The 19,812-nt window shown below is 46.8% G+C and overlaps 1 protein-coding gene across 3 annotated transcripts in view; it reads left to right on the plus strand.

Moving 5' to 3' along the window:
- PRKAA2 (protein kinase AMP-activated catalytic subunit alpha 2) overlaps positions 1 to 4,867 on the plus strand; it is a 19,593-nt gene extending 14,726 nt beyond the window's left edge. For all 3 annotated transcript variants that reach the window (XM_018557884.1, XM_018557883.1, XM_018557885.1), the window contains 3 exons: positions 367 to 865; positions 1,912 to 2,038; positions 4,603 to 4,867. In XM_018557884.1, the coding sequence (XP_018413386.1) occupies positions 367 to 865; positions 1,912 to 2,038; positions 4,603 to 4,820 (844 nt within the window). In that variant the 3' untranslated portion in view covers positions 4,821 to 4,867. The remainder of the gene's footprint in view (positions 1 to 366; positions 866 to 1,911; positions 2,039 to 4,602) is intronic.
- The last annotated feature ends 14,945 nt before the right edge of the window (positions 4,868 to 19,812 follow it).

Here is a 19,812-nt window from a genome sequence, read left to right on the forward strand (position 1 = left end):
CCCCCCCCCCACCCCTTGTATGTCATGGCCTTCTCTTCTTCTGGGAGTGTCTAATTACTGTTTGTGCTGGCCCAGCTCCAACGCACCTCCCCCACCTTCTACATAACCTGTTATTTAGCTCCTGGGGAGGAGTGAAGGGGAATACTATAAAGTGTCACTTGAGTGACAGCTCTGAGACTGCTAGGGCTGCTGATATCACATCCAAGATGGCGGCAACCATCAAAAGTCTCTGGGTTTTTGGATGTCTACACAAGGGAGGATTTGACAGGCAAATCGTAGGAGTTGGTCTATGGTGACCATGGGATTTAGTGGAGTTTTCCTTTATTGTCACAATTTTGTCTGTAATATATTCCTTTTTGCCGGCAGAGAACACGAATGGTTCAAGCAAGACCTGCCCAGCTACCTGTTCCCAGAGGATCCCAATTACGATGCCAACGCCATTGACGATGAGGCGGTGAAGGAGGTGTGTGAGAAGTTCGAATGCACGGAGTCGGAGGTGATGAACAGCCTGTACAGCGGTGACCCTCAGGACCAGCTCGCCGTGGCCTATCATCTGGTGATAGACAACCGAAGGATAATGAACCAGGCCAGCGAGTTCTACCTCGCTTCCAGTCCACCAAACGGCTCCTTCATGGATGATATGCATATCGCTCCTGGCCTCAAACCGCACCCTGAGCGAATGCCGCCCCTGGTGGCGGACAGCCCGAAGGCCCGATGCTCTCTGGACGCCCTGAACACTACCAAACCCAAGCCGTTAGCTGTGAAAAAAGCCAAGTGGCACCTGGGAATCCGCAGCCAAAGCAAACCACATGACATTATGGCGGAGGTCTACCGGGCGATGAAGCAGCTAGACTTTGAATGGAAGGTGAGAGTTGCTGTGGCAGTTCAGCATCAACTATAATATATGAGCAAACTGGGTGGTCTGGCAGTGGGATAAGCCAATAGAATTCTGGGGTGCATCACTAGAGGGGTCCCCAGCAGGATGAAGGAGGTCCTGATTCCTGTATATAGATCTTTATTATCACTAGAGGGATCCCCAGCAGGAGGAAGGAGGTCCTGATCCCTCTATATAGATCTTTAGTTATCACTAGAGGGATCTCCAGCAGGAGGAAGGAGGTCCTGATCCCTCTATATAGATCTTTAGTTATCACTAGAGGGATCTCCAGGGTCCTGATCCCTCTATATAGATCTTTATTATCACTAGAGGGATCCCCAGCAGGAGGAGGAAGGAGGTCCTGATTCCTCTATATAGATCTTTAGTTATCACTAGAGTGATCCCCAGCAGGAGGAAGGAGGTCCTGATTCCTCTATATAGATCTTTATTATCACTAGAGGGGTTACCAGCAGGAGAAAGCCTCAAGTGTGGCTCCTGACATCACCAAAGGGCCACACACAATATTCAGTGCTACAGGAAGCTGTCAGACACGCAGGAGATGCATAGACTATTGGCATGCTACAAGGGATGGTCATAAACTCCAGATATACTACAGGAGAAGGTCAGAGACTGCAGACATGTTATAGCAGTTGTTGGAGACTGGAGACAGGCTACTGAAGTCAGATATAGACTGGACATACATTATATGAGACTGCTAGTGATCAAAGTGTACAAAGTGATAGCCCACCCCCGTCATTTCCACTCACACAATGACAGTTTTTTTGTGGAAGTCAGGTAAGCTATCAGTAGATTTTTGGATTGTGAGTGGGAAGAGGATCAGCTTTCAGAATCCCACTTGAACTTGGGAAGCCCCCCCCCCCCCGGCAGTTGGCGGAGATGAGGAGGCTGTTGAGAAACAACAAGCTTAGACATGGCCCTGAACACCCGGACATGCGTCTGGCTGAACTTCAAAGCCTCTCCTGACGTCAGAAGTTGTTTTTCGATCTTCTCACGTGTCACGTTATTTCCCTTCCCAGGTGGCGAACCCTTATCACCTGCGAGTGCGGAGCAAGAACCCCGTGACCGGGAATTATGTAAAGATGAGCCTCCAGCTCTACCAGGTGGACAACCGCAGTTATCTTCTGGACTTCAAAAGCATCGATGGTACGTGAGGGAGGGCCCGCCGCTCTATGAGGTCTAACAAAGGCCTGAAACGCACAGGATAAGTCACTCGTTCTCCTGACTCGGTTGTGGTACAAAATCAGGAAGTAGCCGGGAAGAAAGGCTTTCATCCATAGATATTATCCTGCCATAAAGTGAACCTGTCCCTGAATATTTCACTAATGTCTAACCTAGAGCAGCTATTAAAAGCAGATACCACAAGGGGCCTACGTGTACCCATAAGGCTCGGTCTCCATGGATATCCCCAAAAAACATTTGTTTATGAACTTTATTCTTTCCAAAGAAAATTACATTAAAAGGTTTTCTTTTTTTGGTGCATAGTATTGTTGGAGAGAAGGAGTAAGAATAAGATTAGAGGTGTGAACCCAAATATTGGCCTTAATGGCCTTTTCATTTTAGTTTTTTATTGGTATATTATAAAATGTAATAAATAAAAAAGTGACCAAAAATCATTTTACTTTCCCTTTAGCATGTTAGATTTAGTTTTTATTAAGACATACTATTATTATTTTTATTATGATGATTATTAATAATCATAATAACCATAATAAAATAATATAATAATAATAAAATAATATATTAAATAATAATCATAAAACAATAATAAAAAATAATATAATAATAATAACAATTATTATTATGATCATACAGGATTTATATAGCTCTAACAGTTAGTGCAGTACCTTACAGTGGTGGCCCTAACCTGTTTGTTTCCAGAGGCGGGGGGAAGGGCTGGTGCTTGGTGGAATGCTGTTTTTTGCATGCTGTTGGGGGGGGCGGAGCTTGCTGGTGATGCATGCTAGACATGTGCACTGGCAAAAAATTTATTTTGTTTCATTTTGATTCGGATTTTTTGTTATTTAGTTTTTTCGGGATTCGGGTGTGAAAGTCAATTCGGATTCGGAATTGGGATTCGGACGAAATTCGTTAGTGGTAGTTCGTTCGAACGTTCGTTTCTTTTTCGTTTCGTTCGTTCGTTGCAGCAACATGACATTTGAGGCGAAACAAATGTTTTCCTCCTTCTCTAATGTCACTTTGCTGCAACGAACAAACGAATAAGAAACGAACGTTCGAACGAACTACCGCTAATGAATTTCGGAAACGTAAATTCGGATTCATTTGCATTCGTTATATCGGTCATTCGGAATTCGGATATGTCCGCATTTCCGAAAATTCGTCCTAATTTTGTTTTGGAACGAATCGCACATTGTGCATGCTATTAGGGGCAGGGCTTGCTGGTGGTGCACACCAACTGATAGGGAGGGGGTGGGATGGGCCTTGCCTCTGCATCATCTCCCCACTCTGCCCAGCAGACATCCTACTCGGCTCCTGGCAACCCGTTACGTCACTGGCTGCCAGGAGCTGAGCAGGACGACAGCGACAGTGTCCCAGGTTGCTGGGTGGAGAGATGTCTATGACCCTTACACATTTCCCCCAGCTCTTAGAAACTTGGGACACTCTGGCTGGCATAGGGGGTGGCTGCACACTGCAAACATTGCTCTGCCTGCCGCCCCCCACGCTAGACCCAAAGAGATGCAACCTGTCTCATTATAGGAACGGCCTTGGGGAGGTGGTGCAGTTACATTACAATTCAAGACAAGTGGGTTAGGAGGCCCCAATCCCAACTCCCCCCTTCCCATAGGGACTGGGGCTTCAAAACTTACCAGTTCAATAAGCCAGAGCAGACATAATTCTTCAATGAGCTCGCTGGCTCTGGTGAGGCTGGCTGCTCCTTGGACAAAGACATAAAATAAGGGAGAAGTCATCGCTATAGTTACGATTCAGCTCAGTGTGGGTATTTCATCTTGAGCTATTGATCTCTGTAACAGGCGGTAAGAAAAAAAAACTACTGGAAAACATGAAAATCAAACTAGGGATGCACCGATAACGGTATTTCGGTACCGAGTACGAGTGCCGATAATTTTTTTTCCGGTACGCGCCGATACCAAGTACCGAGTAACGGAAGTCCCATTCATGAAGCCAGGTGGCGTGTAATGACTCGCCACCTGGCTTCATGCTCCCTCGAGCATGGAGCCGGCCAATCAGAAAGCAGAGCGTTGCGTCATTACACGGCGCCCGGCTTCCTGATCGGCCGGCCAGACGGCTCCGGCCGGGTACCGGATGAAGGCCGCGTTCTCGTTGGAGAGGCCCCGGGGGTGACCGGCTGGACATACTAAGGTAAGGTAACCTTACCTCACGAGGACGAGGGAGCATGGAGCCGCTTCCCGGCCAATCGGGAAACCGAGCAGCGTGTAATGACGCGCTGCCCGGCTTCCTAATACCGGAAGCACTCGGGCTAGGCATCGGAGCATTTGGGCGAGTACGAGTCCTCGCCCAAATACTCAGAATCGGCATCGATAGTAGTATCGGTATCGGTGCATCCCTAAATAAAACGAATGTTCCACCTTCTGGCTGACAAATGAAAGTAACAAATAATAATATCCAATATTTAATAATTTAATGACTAAAAAATTGTCTCTATACTCCGCTCATTCCCTACAGTGGTTTCAGTTGGACCGCCATATTGTTTTTTTTCTCATCCGCAGATGAATTGATGGATCACAAGTCGGGTTCCTCCTCTCTCCACCGCTCCTGCTCGGGGGCCGGTCTGCACCGCCCCAGGCAGAGCATCGACTCCACCATAACCGACTCGCAAAGCGGATCTGTCTACGGCTCCCTCACCATGGCCAGCCCGCGGATCGGCAGCCACACCATGGATTTCTTTGAAATGTGCGCCAGCCTCATTACGACGTTGGCTCGCTAACGAGCAGCGTGATAACTGGCCGGACGATGTACGCGGGTCTCTTTCACCTTCGGGGGCCGTACTGGGGGAAAGTACTCTGGACCTTCATAGCTGGGGGTCTCGTAATGCAATGACTTATGGGAAGGGAAGTCAAAATATCTGGAAGGAGAATGAGTGGAGGAAACATAATGGAGTGTAATATAGTGAAATATAATACAGGAGAGTGAAGTGCAATAGAGTAGAATGCAAAAGGGTGGAGTGCAATAGATGGGAGTGCATTAGAGTGAAGTGCAATAGGTTAGACTGGAATGGATTTAACTTAAATCGAGTATAGTAGAGTAGAATGGAATAGAGTGATTTGCAATGGAGAGCAATAGAGTAGACTGGAATAGGGCAGAGTGCAATAGATGGGAGTGCATTAGAGTGAAGTGCAATAGGTTAAAATAGAGTGAAATTAAGTGCAATAGATTAGAATGGAATAGAGTAATTTGAAGTGGAGTGCAATAGAGTAGACTGGAGTGCACCGGAATATAATGAAGTGCAATAGTGAATAGAGTAATGCGGGGTAGGGGGAGGTGGGTAGAGTAAATTGGAAATGCGTGGGGTAGAATAGGGTGGAGTGCAATAGAGTGGATTGCAATAGAAAAGAATAGAGTGGAGTAGAATGAAGTAGAGTAAATTAAAGTGGCATGCAATAGAGTAGAATGGAGTGGAATAGAGTGGAGTGCAATAGGGTTATATAGCGGAGTAGAACGGGATGAAGTGCACTAGAGTAGAGCAGAATGGAATAGGGTGGAGTGCAATAGAGTAGAATTGGATGAAATGCAAAAGAGTAGAATAGAGTGGAGTGCAATGGCGTAGAGTGTAATATAGTGGAGTGCAATCCAACAGAGTGGGGTAGAGTGGAGTGGAATAGATTAGAATGGAATGGACAAGAGTGAAATCGAGTGCAGTAGAGTAGAATGGAGTAGAGTAATTTGAAGTGGAGTGCAAGAGTAGACTGGAGTGGACTGAAATAGAATGAAGTGCAATAGTGAATAGAGTAATGTGGGGGAGGGGAAGGGGGTAGAGTAAATTAGAAATGAGTGGAGTAGAATAGAATACGGTGGAGTGCAATAAAGTTGATAAGAATAGAAAAGAATAGAGTGGAGTAGAGTAAATTAAAGTGACAAGCTACAGAGTAGAATGGAGTGGAATAGAGTGCAATAGTGAAGAAAGTAATATGGAAAGGAATGGAGGGGTAGAGTACATTGGAATAGAGTGGAGTGCAATAGAGCAGAATGGAATAGGGTGGAGTGCAATAGAGTAGAATGGGATGAAGTGCATTCGAGTAGATTAGAGTGGAGCAGAATGGAATAGGGTGGAGTGCAATAGAGTAGAATGGGATGAAGTGCATTAGAGTGGAGCAGAATGGAATAGGGTGGAGTGCAATAGAGTAGAATGGGATGAAGTGCGTTAGTGTAGATTAGAGTGGAGTGCAGTGGAGCAGAATGGAATAGAGTGGAGTGCAATAGAGTAGAATGGGATGAAGGGCATTAGAGTGGAGTGCAGTGGAGCAGAATGGAATAGAGTGGAGTGCAATAGAGTAGAATGGGATGAAGTGCGTTAGTGTAGATTAGAGTGGAGTGCAGTGGAGCAGAATGGAATAGGGTGAAGTGCAATAGAGTAGAATGGGATGAAGTGCGTTAGAGTAGATTAGAGTGGAGTGCAGTGAAGCAGAATGGTATAGGGTGAAGTGCAATAGAGTAGAATGGGATGAAGGGCATTAGAGTAGATTAGAGTGGAGTGCAGTGGAGCAGAATGGAATAGGGTGAAGTGCAATAGAGTAGAATGGATGAAGTGCGTTAGAGTAGATTAGAGTGGAGTGCAGTGGAGCAGAATGGAATAGGGTTAAGTGCAATAGAGTAGAATGGGGTGAAGTGCAATAGAGTAGAATGGGGTGAAGTGCAATAGAGTAGAATGGGGTGAAGTGCAATAGAGTAGAATTGGATGACGGGCAAAACAGTAGAATAGAGTGGAGTGTAATATATAGGGGAGTGCAACCCAACAGGGTGGAATAGAGTAGAATAGCATGAAGTGCAATAGTTAAGAAGGTACTATGGGGAGGGGGGGTGTAATGTGATTCGGAATATAGTGGAGTGCAATATTAAATAAAGATAGATAATAATTCATTTGGAATCATGTAGAATGGAATAAATATAAATATTAATAAGGATATAAATAAAATAATATCATGTAGAATTTACTAATATACGGTGATATGTAAAATGGCTACTAAAGTGATCCTCACGAATGCCCGACCGTGAAAGAGACCCGGCAGTGCAGCGCGGCGGCCGAGCGTTGCCATGGATCTCAGGCGATGTGTGCAGTGCTCTTCCGCGGCACTAGAACACCACAAACCCAGGACAGCTGCTGCTCCATTTAGCTGCGTCTTGTAGTCCGCTGTGCGTTGCCTCTCCTCCTCTCCGCCTGCTGCTGTCTTCTTAGGATCCGGTTGTAGGAGATTCCGCGCTGCGGTTACACTAATTTATTCTGATTATTCTTAGAACTGGAATTTAGCGAATGTATTATTTATTTTTTGCGGAGTATATTTGAGAGTTGTGATACGGGACGGAAACCTTTTTATTTTTATAAGCGCAATCACAATCCATACAACAGATTCCGCCGCCCTAAAACTAGCTACGGGACGCCATCGGCTCCTTGATTCATATTCACGTTGCCCGGGCAACCGGGGGAAAGGGGGAGGGGCGGGATCTGGGCACATATCACATCCATGTGGGGGAATCGGAACTACATGTCCCGTGATACCATGGAGTAGCGGGTGGGCAGGGCTGAGGGCTGTTCCTGCCAATTCATGGATGTGGGCCGGTCGCCACGGGGGACCGCTTCCTTCTGTCCACACAGAGGAGGTTATGCATACCAGAGCTATTGCTCCATAGGGGGGGGGGGGGGGGGGATCAATGCTCACCACAAGGGGCATGTATAGGAGACAATGGAGAATGGAGGAAAGCACTTTACATACACATGGGCAACATTTAGGCCCCGTTCACATTGAGCGAATTATCGTGCGGTAATTCCCGCGATATCGCGGCTATTTACCGCGCGATATCGCTCTTCAATGCATCTCAATGGGGCAAAGGGTCCTGCTGTCGCGGGTCGTGTGTCGCTACAGCAGGACCCTTTTTGGAGCGGATTTTGCCGCGATTCTCTTTTGCTCAATGCAAGCATTTGCGCGATATCGCGCAAAATGCAAATCCCGCGACAAACGCGCGATTTGCGAATCACGCAATGTGAACGGGGCCTTATGTACCAGTTGAGGTTATGATCCTCCTGACTGGAGTTCAGCTTTAATGGCCATTTAGTCCCCTGGTCACATGATGATCCCGTTTCTTCTCCTCTCTTCCTGTAGGACATGGGCACTCCCTATTGGGTGGCCAGGGCCTCTCAGGGTCTACCGGTCTGCAATGATGGGGTCAATTTATAGGGAAGTAATACAATTGCTGGATTAGCAAGCCTCATGGGACTTGTAGTTCCACAACAGCTGGAGTGCCAAGATGGCCCACCCCCGGCCTAATCCCTAGAACAAAAAACGTAATGTCCAGTCATCCCCAGCACACCAGCTACAGTTTCAAACGGGGCTGACGGTGGGAGGGGGGCTGAAATAGAGGTATAGAGTGGTAGTGAGGGACTCCTTCAGTGTTTGTCCAGCAACAGTTGACTTAAAGAGGACCTGTCAGAACACAAAATATGATAATGAAAGAATGCCATGTGACCAGCCTGTCATCCACCTCCAGCACCTTGAGTTTTCTTTCCCAATAGACCCATCACATGTCTGGGCAAATCAGAGCATATAATTAAATACATACGGGATACATAAAGGTTCAAGTCACTCAGTATTTCCAGAGTCATAGGCAGTTTTCTTATAGATGTTGGGTATAGTCCCGCCCCCTCTCCAACCTCTAAGCCTTCTTATTGGTCTTTTCTTGCAACGGGTGGTGTTTTTTGATGAAGAGGGAGGCAGAAGGATTGTTACCAACCTTGACTTTTACAGGAAAAGTCAGCAATTGCATATAGGTCCAGCTGCCTGTATCTCCGGATCTGCCGATGGGTTTGGCATGCGTTTTTTTTTTATAGTCGAAGGTTTCCTCCCGGTATACATTGGTTCAGGTTTGGTCTCTTTCACATTGCCCAGGCTGGACTCTTCAAAAGCTCGAACACTGGATTGCCTTATTTCCTGTTTGTACATTCAGTTTGATGTTGGAAACAAAACACTTTATTGGTCCCTTTGCTTCGTAACATTGTTGACTTGACAAATATAGCTCATGCTCCCTGCTGATTGGAGAGCTCTGACTTAGCAGGGGGCATGTCAGACCTCTGCAGAGTGACCACTGTTTCCACACTGATATAAAGACTCTGTAGCATGCCGGCAGGGGGATTTTCCACTCAGGCTGTAGAAAGGAAACAATCTAAGTCTCTGCGCACCTTTCTTATCCCCCTTATAATGTATTAAGTGATTTAAGCTGAACATTCAAATGGTTTTTAGGATTCATTTAACAATTTTTAATGAAATTAGAATGTGACTGCTGAAGGTTGTTGTGTGGAATGCTGCTTGAATCCCAAATCACCCCCCCCCCCGCCCCCCCGTAGTAGGTGACTCCGCTCTGAATTGTAACAAAACACCGGAAGGTGTCAGCGTATGCGAAGCTACGCCGCGCCCCTGCACAAGCTGCCTTAATATCGTTCCGTACACTTGCGTGACATCTATGCGTTTCCTCCTGGACTGAATCGGTCATGAAACGGTGAACCGGCAAGGGCCCGTTCACACTAATGCCCACGCCTAATGCCTTGTGTCAATGTGCACTGCAATACGACAGAATGAATGGGCTGGCGATGTACCAGAAATGGTGACTGCACCATTTCTGGCAGTGCGCTACAATGCACATTAAAAATTAATGGCGCCATATTGCACCAATGCATGTTACCGCAAGGTGATTGTGAGAATGGGCCCCAAAGGGCCACTCTACCTATTAGTAGTATTTCGCTTATGGTGGATATTGAGGGCTGAATCATTCACTGAAATGTTATATTACTTGATGCTTAAGCAGGAGGATGTCTGCTACCCTCTGCCTCTGCCTCCCCCATGTCACCCATTACAAGACCAGCTCCCATAGTGGACTGGGAGTAGTGGTGGACTTGGTTGGGGAATTCTAACCTTTAAAGGAGAACTATGACATGAGCGATCTCCGCTCACCTCATAGTTCTAGCCGACCTGTGACAATGAGACTGTCACAGGTCGGCTCAGTAGATCGGGAGGTGAGCGAACACATACCGGCGTTCGCTCACCTCTCGATCCTGTCACGGCTCTCTGCCGTGACAGGGGAGGGGCTGGATTCCCCCCTCCCCGCTCCGATCCGCCAGCGCTGACTGGCGGGAACGGACGGGGGAGGGGGCGGGTACAGCTGGCTTTGCCTCTAGATAGGCAGAGCCAGCTGTCACTCACGCAGCTGGGCGGATCCCGTCATCTAAGTCGGGATCCGCTCCAGGTGCGGCGTCTCAGTATACCGCGAGCTGTAGCTCGCGGTATACTGAGCTTAGGGTAACGGGAGGACGCTAGTTTGTGTCCTCCCGTTACCCCAAGGAGAACTATGGGGAAAACCACTGACCCCATAGTTCTCCTTTAAGCTGGCCATACACCTTACAACCATCGCACGACTTTAGTTGTGCGATGGTTGTAAGGTAATTACAATCTCGTACGATCTGCCCATCTTGGACAGGCAGATCAAACTTGCGATCATCAGAAGCCCCACCCCCCTCTGCCGAGGGGAGGGCTTCCGATGATTCCAATGCTGAGCGTGCGCTTGCACACACCGGCCCGTTCGGCATTTGTCTCCCGAGAACGCCACTAACCCGCCGAAAATCGTACGATTTTCGGCAGGTTTTCAAGCGTGCTCGGAAGACAAAAGACGTGCGACCACACAGTAGAAACGTAGGTGGCACGCCTTCCATACACCTGCCGATTATCGTACTATCGCGGGATCACCCACAACTATCGTACGATAACCGGCAGGTGTATGGACACCTTTAGCCTAACCAAGAACTACAACAATCTGGTGAATTATTCAACTCATCAGCATCCATCAAAAACCTGAGATACAAGTTTCATCTGGACTGGCCCTTTAACAGAGGACACTTCAGTCCGGGCTCAGTGTTACATTATCACAGTTACTGTATCTATTGTCATTGTTCCTGGTCAATGTGATTACCTTGTAACAAAATGTGTGTCAAAGTTTTATACGGCATAGAATCAGCGCACCCCCAACATTGTTCATCCTGCAGCACCCCAACCGCCTGCAATTTCCAGCATGGTATGGTCTTCCTGGGAATGCTGGGACTTGTACTCCGGCACGCGGGTGGAGGGCTGCCACTAATCCTGATGCTGTCATTAAAATAAAATAGTTTTGTAGGTCAAGTCTTTAAACTCGGATGTGCAATACAGCGTAGACACAGATTATATACAGGACCGATCTGTAGATTTTGTACACATTGTAGAATACAAATGATATAGAAAGAATTTAAATATCTATATTGTGTGCTTCTGAAAGATTATTAAAAAGTTTACCAGTGTGAAGAGGTCCTGTGTGTGGGTGTCAGTTTGTTATAAAATACAGGAGGCGATCCGTCACCGGCTAAAAGATATTACAAAGGAAATGAATCGCCGCACTACGTTGGAAACATTATTATTAAAATTATATTATAATTAGGGCTGTGCAAATTAACGATTAATTTCTCGATTTCTTTACGAAGTGGCGACAATTGAAAGAGCAGAATGGCAAATTCTTCGTCAACAAATAAAATTCTGAAGCTGGTCATACCCTGCAGGCTGAATAAATAAAATACATTTATCTAATAGCTTTCTCCATCCACGCTAAGCAGCCTGGAAGGCCGAATCTCCCACTATGTCCTTTGTATTCTGACAGTGGTGGGTGTGCTGCTATCAGGATAACCAAAGAGTAACAGCTGCTCATTGGCTCTGCGACCAAGACCGTGATTGGGTGGAATGGGTCGGACCTTGGGCGGGAAAACAGTCATGTGGTACAAGTTTCCATAAACTATCCCAGCAGAATTTCTGATTGAAGGATGCCAAGCAGAAAATGAACTTCATCCGATCCATCAAGAAGTGGCCGAAGCCCTCCCTACCTTTGGTGATCCTGTAAGAAGATCCCCCCCCAAACGTAATCCTTAAACTATCCCTAAAAACTTAAAAGGAGAAGTATTACGCTGGCCATACACCTTACAACCATCGCAAGACTTTTGTTGTGCGATGGTTGTAAGGTCATTAAAATTTTGTGCGATCTGCCCATCTTGTACAGGCAGATCGTACTTGTGATCATTGCAAGCTCTCCCCACGGAGGAGCGGGCTTCCGATGATTCCAATGCTGAACGGGCAGTGTGCGCTTGTGCGCTTGTGCACACCGGCCTGTTCAGCATTTGTCTTCCGAGCACGCCACCAACCCCGCCAAAAATCTTACGACTTTCGGCAGGTTTTCCAGCGTGCTCGGAAGACAAAAGACGTGCGACCGCACAGTAGAAACAGTTGCAGGGCTTCCATACACCTGCCGAATATCGTACGATCGCGGGATCACCCACAACTATCGTACGATAATCGGCAGGTGTATGGGCACCTTAAGGATTGTAAAATATCCTCTACCCAAAAGTTTGAGCCGGCGTGCGACCCTGCAGCTGTCACATATCAGTTCTATAGATCGAGAACTAAGCGATCACATACCACTGATCGCTCAGTTCCCAATCTTCTCCCTGCAGAGATCAGTGATCGGCAGTCACCACTCCCTGCAGGGATTCCCCCCCCCCCTCCCCCTCCTCTTCTCTGTTCCTCCAGTGCTCATTGCAGACATCCCAACTCTCCCGGACGCTCCGGGAGTCTCCCGCTATTAGATAGCGGCTCCCGGCCGCCCGGGAGAGAAACACTTCCTCCCGGAAAGGTTTATCTGCGCGATCGAGCAGAATAAACCTTTCCCTGCGATCGTTATTTTTATTTCTTTTCTGACATCGGGAGCCGCGGCCCGACCGTCAGTCAGAAAAGAAACAAAAAGGCATACGAATCCATAGCTAGATTCCTATTGGCTATTGCACTTTGCAATAGCCAATAGCAAACTAGGTAATGTACCCGCCCACTGCTGCTGTCAATCAGCAGAGGGGGACCTGCATTTTTCTATCAGGTCCTCTTCTGGGGATTGAAAGCAGCAGAGGGCGGGTGCAATAGCTAGTTTGCTATAGGCCATTGCAAAGTGCAATAGCCTATAGGAATCTAGCTATGCATTCTTATGCCTTTATTTAATATTCTGACGACTGCAACTGTCAGAATACTAAAAACAAAATCAGAAAAAAAACCTGCAGATAGCAAAGAAGCTATTGCTTCCTGTGCTATCTGCCATCATTTCAGGGGGGTGCTCTCTCCCAGCCCCCCTAACCCCCCTCCGCGGATGGGGCGTAGAGGGCACCTCCCTGAAATGAGAAGGACACCTCCCTGAAATGGCTTCTTTCAGGTTGCGATCCCTGTCATTGGGAGAGACAGACGGGAGGGGGGCGGGCAGAGCTGGTTCTGGATCTAGAGAGGCAGAGCCAGCTGTCAATCAGGGTGGATCTTGACAATATTGCCGGGATCTTTCCCAGCTGCTGGGCAGCTCTAAGCTCTCAAGCAAACTGCTGACTTTGGGTCACAGGAGAACATTGGTAAATCTACTCCTGTGACCCAAAACAAATCTAAAGCAAAAAAAAAAAAAGTTTGGCCCATAGTTCTCTTTTAATACAAAATTCAAGAATAAGTGAAATAATCCGAAACACCTACAAAATACGACACACAAGAGATCAATGCCATCGGGGGGGGTTCTGGAGTGACCGTGTTTTATTTTAATTTATTATGATATATTAAGAGTTCACAAACAAGTAAATGAAGACAAAATGAGATTTAAAAGTCCACAGAGAACAAATCAGAGCGAACAAGTCAAAGTGCCCATAGAGAATACATATTATATATCCACTGTATACATATATTTATATTACATGGCCTGCCACCACGGCACAGTGCAGCATTCTGCTCGGCTGCCGATACAAAATGTGCCAAAAAAGTGAGAATTTTTTTTTGTTTATTTCAACTTTCAGACGGCGGACTCGGCCGCGACTTTATTCTAAGTGCCAGAAATATTATTTTTTAGGTCAGTGTTACGGCAACGCCGAGCCATCGGTTGTCTTTTGCGTCTCTCCACCCCAATGCACCCAAAGCTGCCCCTCCATTGTGAGGTCTCACTTCTTCTGCTGCATGCCACACACTAAAATAAACAAAAACCCGCACCGAAAGAAACATGCAGGCTGCCCTTGCTGACCTCCTCCCTCCGAAAATGCTACTCATCCGGCTGTAATTGCCAATCCAGAGGCTTCAATGCTTTCCGAGTTACGGACCTGGAACAAGTATGGAGGTTAGGAGTTCTCTATGCTCGTTTCAGTCTGTGACTCGGGAAAGGATGGGAGCCACAGAAAGCCAGACATGTAGCATTTTCAGTAAGAGGTCAGCAATGGGAACCTATGTGTTTCTATCAGTACAGGACACCATGACTATCTTCAAATGGCTGCAGCAGGTGGGTGTAGCTGGGGTGCAGAAAGAAATAGGTTTGTCGATGCCCCTGCAGTTGTCAGCAAAGCGGATACCTAGTGATAAGAGAGAGAGAGAGAGAGAGAGAGAGAGAGAGAGAGAGAGAAGCACCGGCTACAGTTCCTGAAACTTCCTCTAGGCCAGGGCTGGGCAACTCCGGCCCTCCAGCTGTGCTTTAACTACAAATCCAATCATCTCTCTGCCTCTGGGAGTCATGCCTGTGGATGACAGAATCTTGCAAAGACTCATGGGACTTGTAGTTTCACAAGGGTGCCATAGTTGCCAGCTCCTGTTCTAGGAGGACACCTAGTGGAGAGGAAAAGAACAGCACCAGCTACAGATCCTGAAACCACACCGTTCTGCTGCGGACAAATCCGGCCAGGAAGCGATTACAATTTACTGCCCTCTCACCTCCCCGTGTTCCTGAACCTGGCCTTATGGATTGTCTTAGAGTTTCTCTTTAACGTGCACGTCCGGCCAAAACCCAATTTCTTAGTTTTGGATTGGGGCATTAGTAATTTGACGCTCCCGGGATGGACTAAACTCTCATGTTTAGCTTACCAATTTGTATTGAGATTGTACCCCATCCCCGGGAGCGAGCTTGGAGCGGTGACTACTTTACAACACACACAGGGACCATGGGGAACACAAGTAGCCCCCCTTCAGAGGGAAGGACAGTGTCAGAGATGATTGGAGGATCTACAGCCGAGTGATACACAAATAAGATACATTGTTGTTCATAGTTCAGGGACTTGAATTCATTTTTAACAGTCAGACTTCTATGTTGTCACAATGTATCAAAGTATAAACTCCATACCAAAGAGCTTCCGAAACCTAATTGTATGACTGGCACCCAATCTGGCTATTCGGCTCTCTGGTAATCTTTCTTTATTGCGTTGCTCCTCATGCCATGATGGCGCTGACGTAGGGATCATAGTATGAAAAAGTACAAAAACTGAATAAAAAGGAAAAAAGGTTTCTTCTGGGAGGTTTGATATCTCTGTGCAACGTGAGTACATTTCCAAAATGTGTAACTGAAAGGGTTATACCGTGAATAAAATGAAGTCATAGGTGGATCCTTGTGGCTTCAAACCGCCCACCAACCTCAGAAGGTGTCCATAGCAGAGCTCTCCCTTCCCGAATTCCCGGCTTCAACCCATCGCCGCCATAACAAACCCAAGTAACCATGACGAAGATAAACATCCAGCCATAAGAGCAGCAGCCATAGACGGCAGGCCGAGCTGGAAATCGGAGTGTGTGCAGATCTCAGCAAAGCATTTCCCCGAAAGATACAAGAAAGGCGATTCGACCCATAAGCGTCCTTCGGTTGGACTGACCCATTGACAAAGACGGGTTCCGGATCGGAGAAAATATTTCTGCAGGTCTCTTAAATTGGGGTGTCATGTTCTAGATCCCGATTCTCATACGCCAGCAGAGATTTAGGTGGAGCCAAATTTTTTTTATGTGCTTTTTTTCTTTCCCGGGTGAAAAGTTTTTTTGTTTTTTTTTTATTGGGGTAGGTTCAATATTTCGGCCTGAAAAAAAAAAAGAAACGTTTGACAAATCTAAAATTAAAATCACATAAAACATGAAAAGTAGCAAAGTGCAAGAAGAAAAAAAAACATCTGCACCCCAACAACTTCAGCCTTCATATAAAATGTTATTGGTCCTGGTGGGGGACAGAAAAGCCCATATGGGAGACCCCTGCAGGTGTTTGTCTTTCCACATCGGGATCAATAAAGTTTTAACGCCGGAGTTTGGCCTGCAATGTTTTTTTTTTATTGTACATTGACGGTCCTTTAATCTCGCCAATAACACACTTACTGGAAATGGCAGAAAAACAAACAGTGTTGGATTAAAATGATCGACAGATCAATACAATCCATCGATCAAAAGGGGACCAGGCCCATTGGCTCCGGTAAGGCAGCTCTCAACAAAAAGCATTGTGTCCCTAAAGCAAGGGGCCCAGATTTAAAGTTTAAAGTGTATGAAGTCCAATGAGAGCACCAAACAAAAAGTCTGAGAGAGCTTTTATTATTGAAATTGGGTCACAATAAAGCAATATGGAACAGTCAACACGTTTTGGGGTCCAAAGATCTTCCCCTTCTTTAGGGCTCCAAACAGACATCACATGGACATTGTAGTCCTGAAGTAGGGGGGAGATCCTTGAACCCCCAAAACCCATTGACTGTTCAATGCTGTGTTATCCTGAATATTAGGAAAAACTCTCTCAGACCTCTTGTTGGGCGCTCCCATTGGACTTCATACACTTGAAAATTCAAATCGGGGCCCCCTGTTTTAGAGAACAAATGCAGAGAGATGTCAAAATTAAAAACTTTTGGACTCAGTCCTTTTTTTTGGTGCTCTCGTTGGACTTGGTCCATGTGAATAACACACTTCCTGTCCCAGGGTGGCAGCACTCACTTACTGTGCTGTATTTATGGAGGAGCAAGGTTGTCACCGCAGGACAGGACTACATACAGGGGCGTCGAGACCGGTTGTCACCCGGAGCGGAGACCAGGTAAAACCCCGCCGTGGCATCATCGCGCATGCGTGTGACGTCAGCACGCGTGTGCGCGATGATGTCATTGCACATGAGTGACCATCTAAGTGACGCCTGCCGACGGCCAACTTGGAAATGGACGCAAGCAGAGAGAGGAGGGGACGTTCACCCGGCGGGATAAGGTATGTCGCCGGGTCCGCTCCTCCCTCCTGACACTGTTGGGCTCTCGGTCGATGACCGAGTGCCTGACTTTTTACAGGGGGTGACACCAAAATGACTGTCATTTTGGTGTAACCCCTTCAAATGGTGTCACCCGGGGGCGGGCCGCACCCCCCTTGTGACGCCACCTCTTCTCATCTCAATAGCATAGAGAGAAGGTGTTCTAAAGTCCACAGAGAGAACTTGGAACAATGCAACTAATAACAGGCAGAGAGCACAGGAGAGTTATCAGCTCACAAGATTTCTGGCAGGATCAACACGTGGTTTTTTTGTATGTATCAAATAGATTTGTAAAAAACCCCAATCAATCACTTTCAAATCGTATGTTTCACAGACCAAAAGGGAGCAAATAGGAGAAGTTCAGTGTCAGGGTTTGAATTGCACGTTAAAAAAAAAGGGAACTTTTGTCTTTCAAAAAGTAAAAGCGGGAAATGCAATGCTACACACTCATCTATAAATGATCGGGCTGCATGACAGACAGATACACAGAACACAATGTGTGTACTTACTGAAAGTTTAAATATTCAATCCGCACGTAACCATCTGAAAGAAAAGCGTAACCATTAAATCTGATTCCATCATTTATAGCAGAGGTTCTCAACCTGTATAACCCCAAGACCCACCTTTGTCCTTGGTCATTAAAAGGAGAACTATGGGGTCAGTGTTTTTCCCCATAGTTCTCCTCAGGGTAACGGGAGGACACAAACTAGCGTCCTCCCGTCACCCTAGGCTCAGTATATAGGGAGCTGCTGCTCGCGGTATACTGAGACGCCGCAGCCGGAGCGGATTTGACGTAGATGACAGGATCCGCCCAGCTGCGTGAGTGACAGCTGGCTCTGCCTATCTAGAGGCAGAGCCAGCTGTACCCGCCCCTCCCCCATCTGTCCTGCCAGTCAGCGCTGGCAGGTCGGAGCGGGGAGGGGGGAATCCAGCCCCTCCCCTGTCACGGCAGAGAGCTGTGACAGGATCGAGAGGTGAGCGAACCCGGTATGTGTTCGCTCACCTCCCGATCTACTGAGCCGACCTGTGACAGTCTCATTGTCACAGGTCGGCTAGAACTATGAGTCGAGTGGAAATCACTCACCTCATAGTTCTTCTTTAAGTCACGACCCAAGTCACACTGTAATGGAAGGAACAGCATTGTGGTACCGCACGTTTTGGTGTGGGCGATTGAACTGTAGGCAGGAGGTGTCTTTGGTTGCCATTCAAATGAATGGCAACGCAACGCACATCCTGCACCAGAACGCATAGTAGGTGCGATTGCGTGGTACAGTGCATTAATGGCACAGGACTGTTCGATTATCACACTGTACTAGTGAGAATGGGCCCTACACGTCTCCCGACCTTACGAGAACTGGAGTGGATCCTCAGCCAGGGGTCCAGTGTGGGCTGCTGTGATGCAGCTCCATCCATACGTGCATTGCTTGTACAACTTCCTTGCGCACTCTGTATAGGTGTCGGGAGCCAGAATGTGACGTCACTCCGGTCCAGGAACCTCTACAGGACGTGCAATGGAGCTGTAAGCAATGCACGTATAGATGGAGATCTCTCGCGGACATAGCTCCAGCCCACCTCACGCTGACACACGGTGCCGGGCAGCGTATTTTGAATGGCTGCTTGGCGCAAGAACTGACATTGCTGCGCTAGGGGGGGGGGGCTGAAGAGCCTCTCACTTAGAAAAGTGGAAGGCACGCGGCGAACCACTGAACACAGGGTCGTGACCCACCAGTTGAGAACCAATGATTTATAGATCACGTTCATCTATTAAAGCTGATTAATATTGGACAGTGTTACGATGAAGAATGAAAAAGGTTAAATATAGAAAAGGTGCCAGGTACACAGAGCTCATGTAGCGCATCCTGTATGCCATGCCCACACACACCCCCACTGCTTTTTCCAGCAATTCCCAGCTGCCAGATTGACTCCCTAACATAGCGAAGCTTTTCAGGAGCGTTGTATGGAAATACAATGTAACATTATCGTTATTTTTTATTACATTTGTTTCATTCATATGTAGATCACAAAGGGATGAGGGTGGTGGTGGGGTTTTCATCTGCATACGGTGTCGGATAAAGCAAAAGAAAATTGGTTCCTATTTAACCCCTTATTAACCTTAAATTAGGGTTACCTAAAACATGCAGGTGAAACTCGAATAATTAGAATATCGTGCAAAAGTTCATTTATTTCACTAATGCAACTTAAAAAGGTGAAACTAATATACGAGAGAGACTCATTACATGCAAAGCAAGATAGTTCAAGCCGTGATTTGTCATCATTGTGATGATTATGGCTTACAGCTCATGAAAACCCGAAATCCACAATCTCAGGAAATTAGAATATTGTGAAAAGGTGCAATATTCTAGGCTCAAAGTGTCCCACTCTAATCAGCTAATGAAGCCATAACACCTGCAAAGGGTTCCTGAGCCTTTAAATGGTCTCTCAGTCTGGTTCAGTAGGAATCACAATCATGGGAAAGACTGCTGACCTGACAGTTGTGCAGAAAACCATCATTGACACCCTCCATAAGTAGGGAAAACCTCAAAAAGGTAATTGCAAAAGAAGTTGGATGTTCCCAAAGTGCTGTATCAAAGCACATTATATAATATATATATATATAATTTAGT

Source organism: Nanorana parkeri, unplaced genomic scaffold (genome assembly GCF_000935625.1).
Source record: "Nanorana parkeri isolate BGI_ZX_2015 unplaced genomic scaffold, ASM93562v1 scaffold309, whole genome shotgun sequence".
NCBI lineage: Eukaryota > Metazoa > Chordata > Amphibia > Anura > Dicroglossidae > Nanorana > Nanorana parkeri.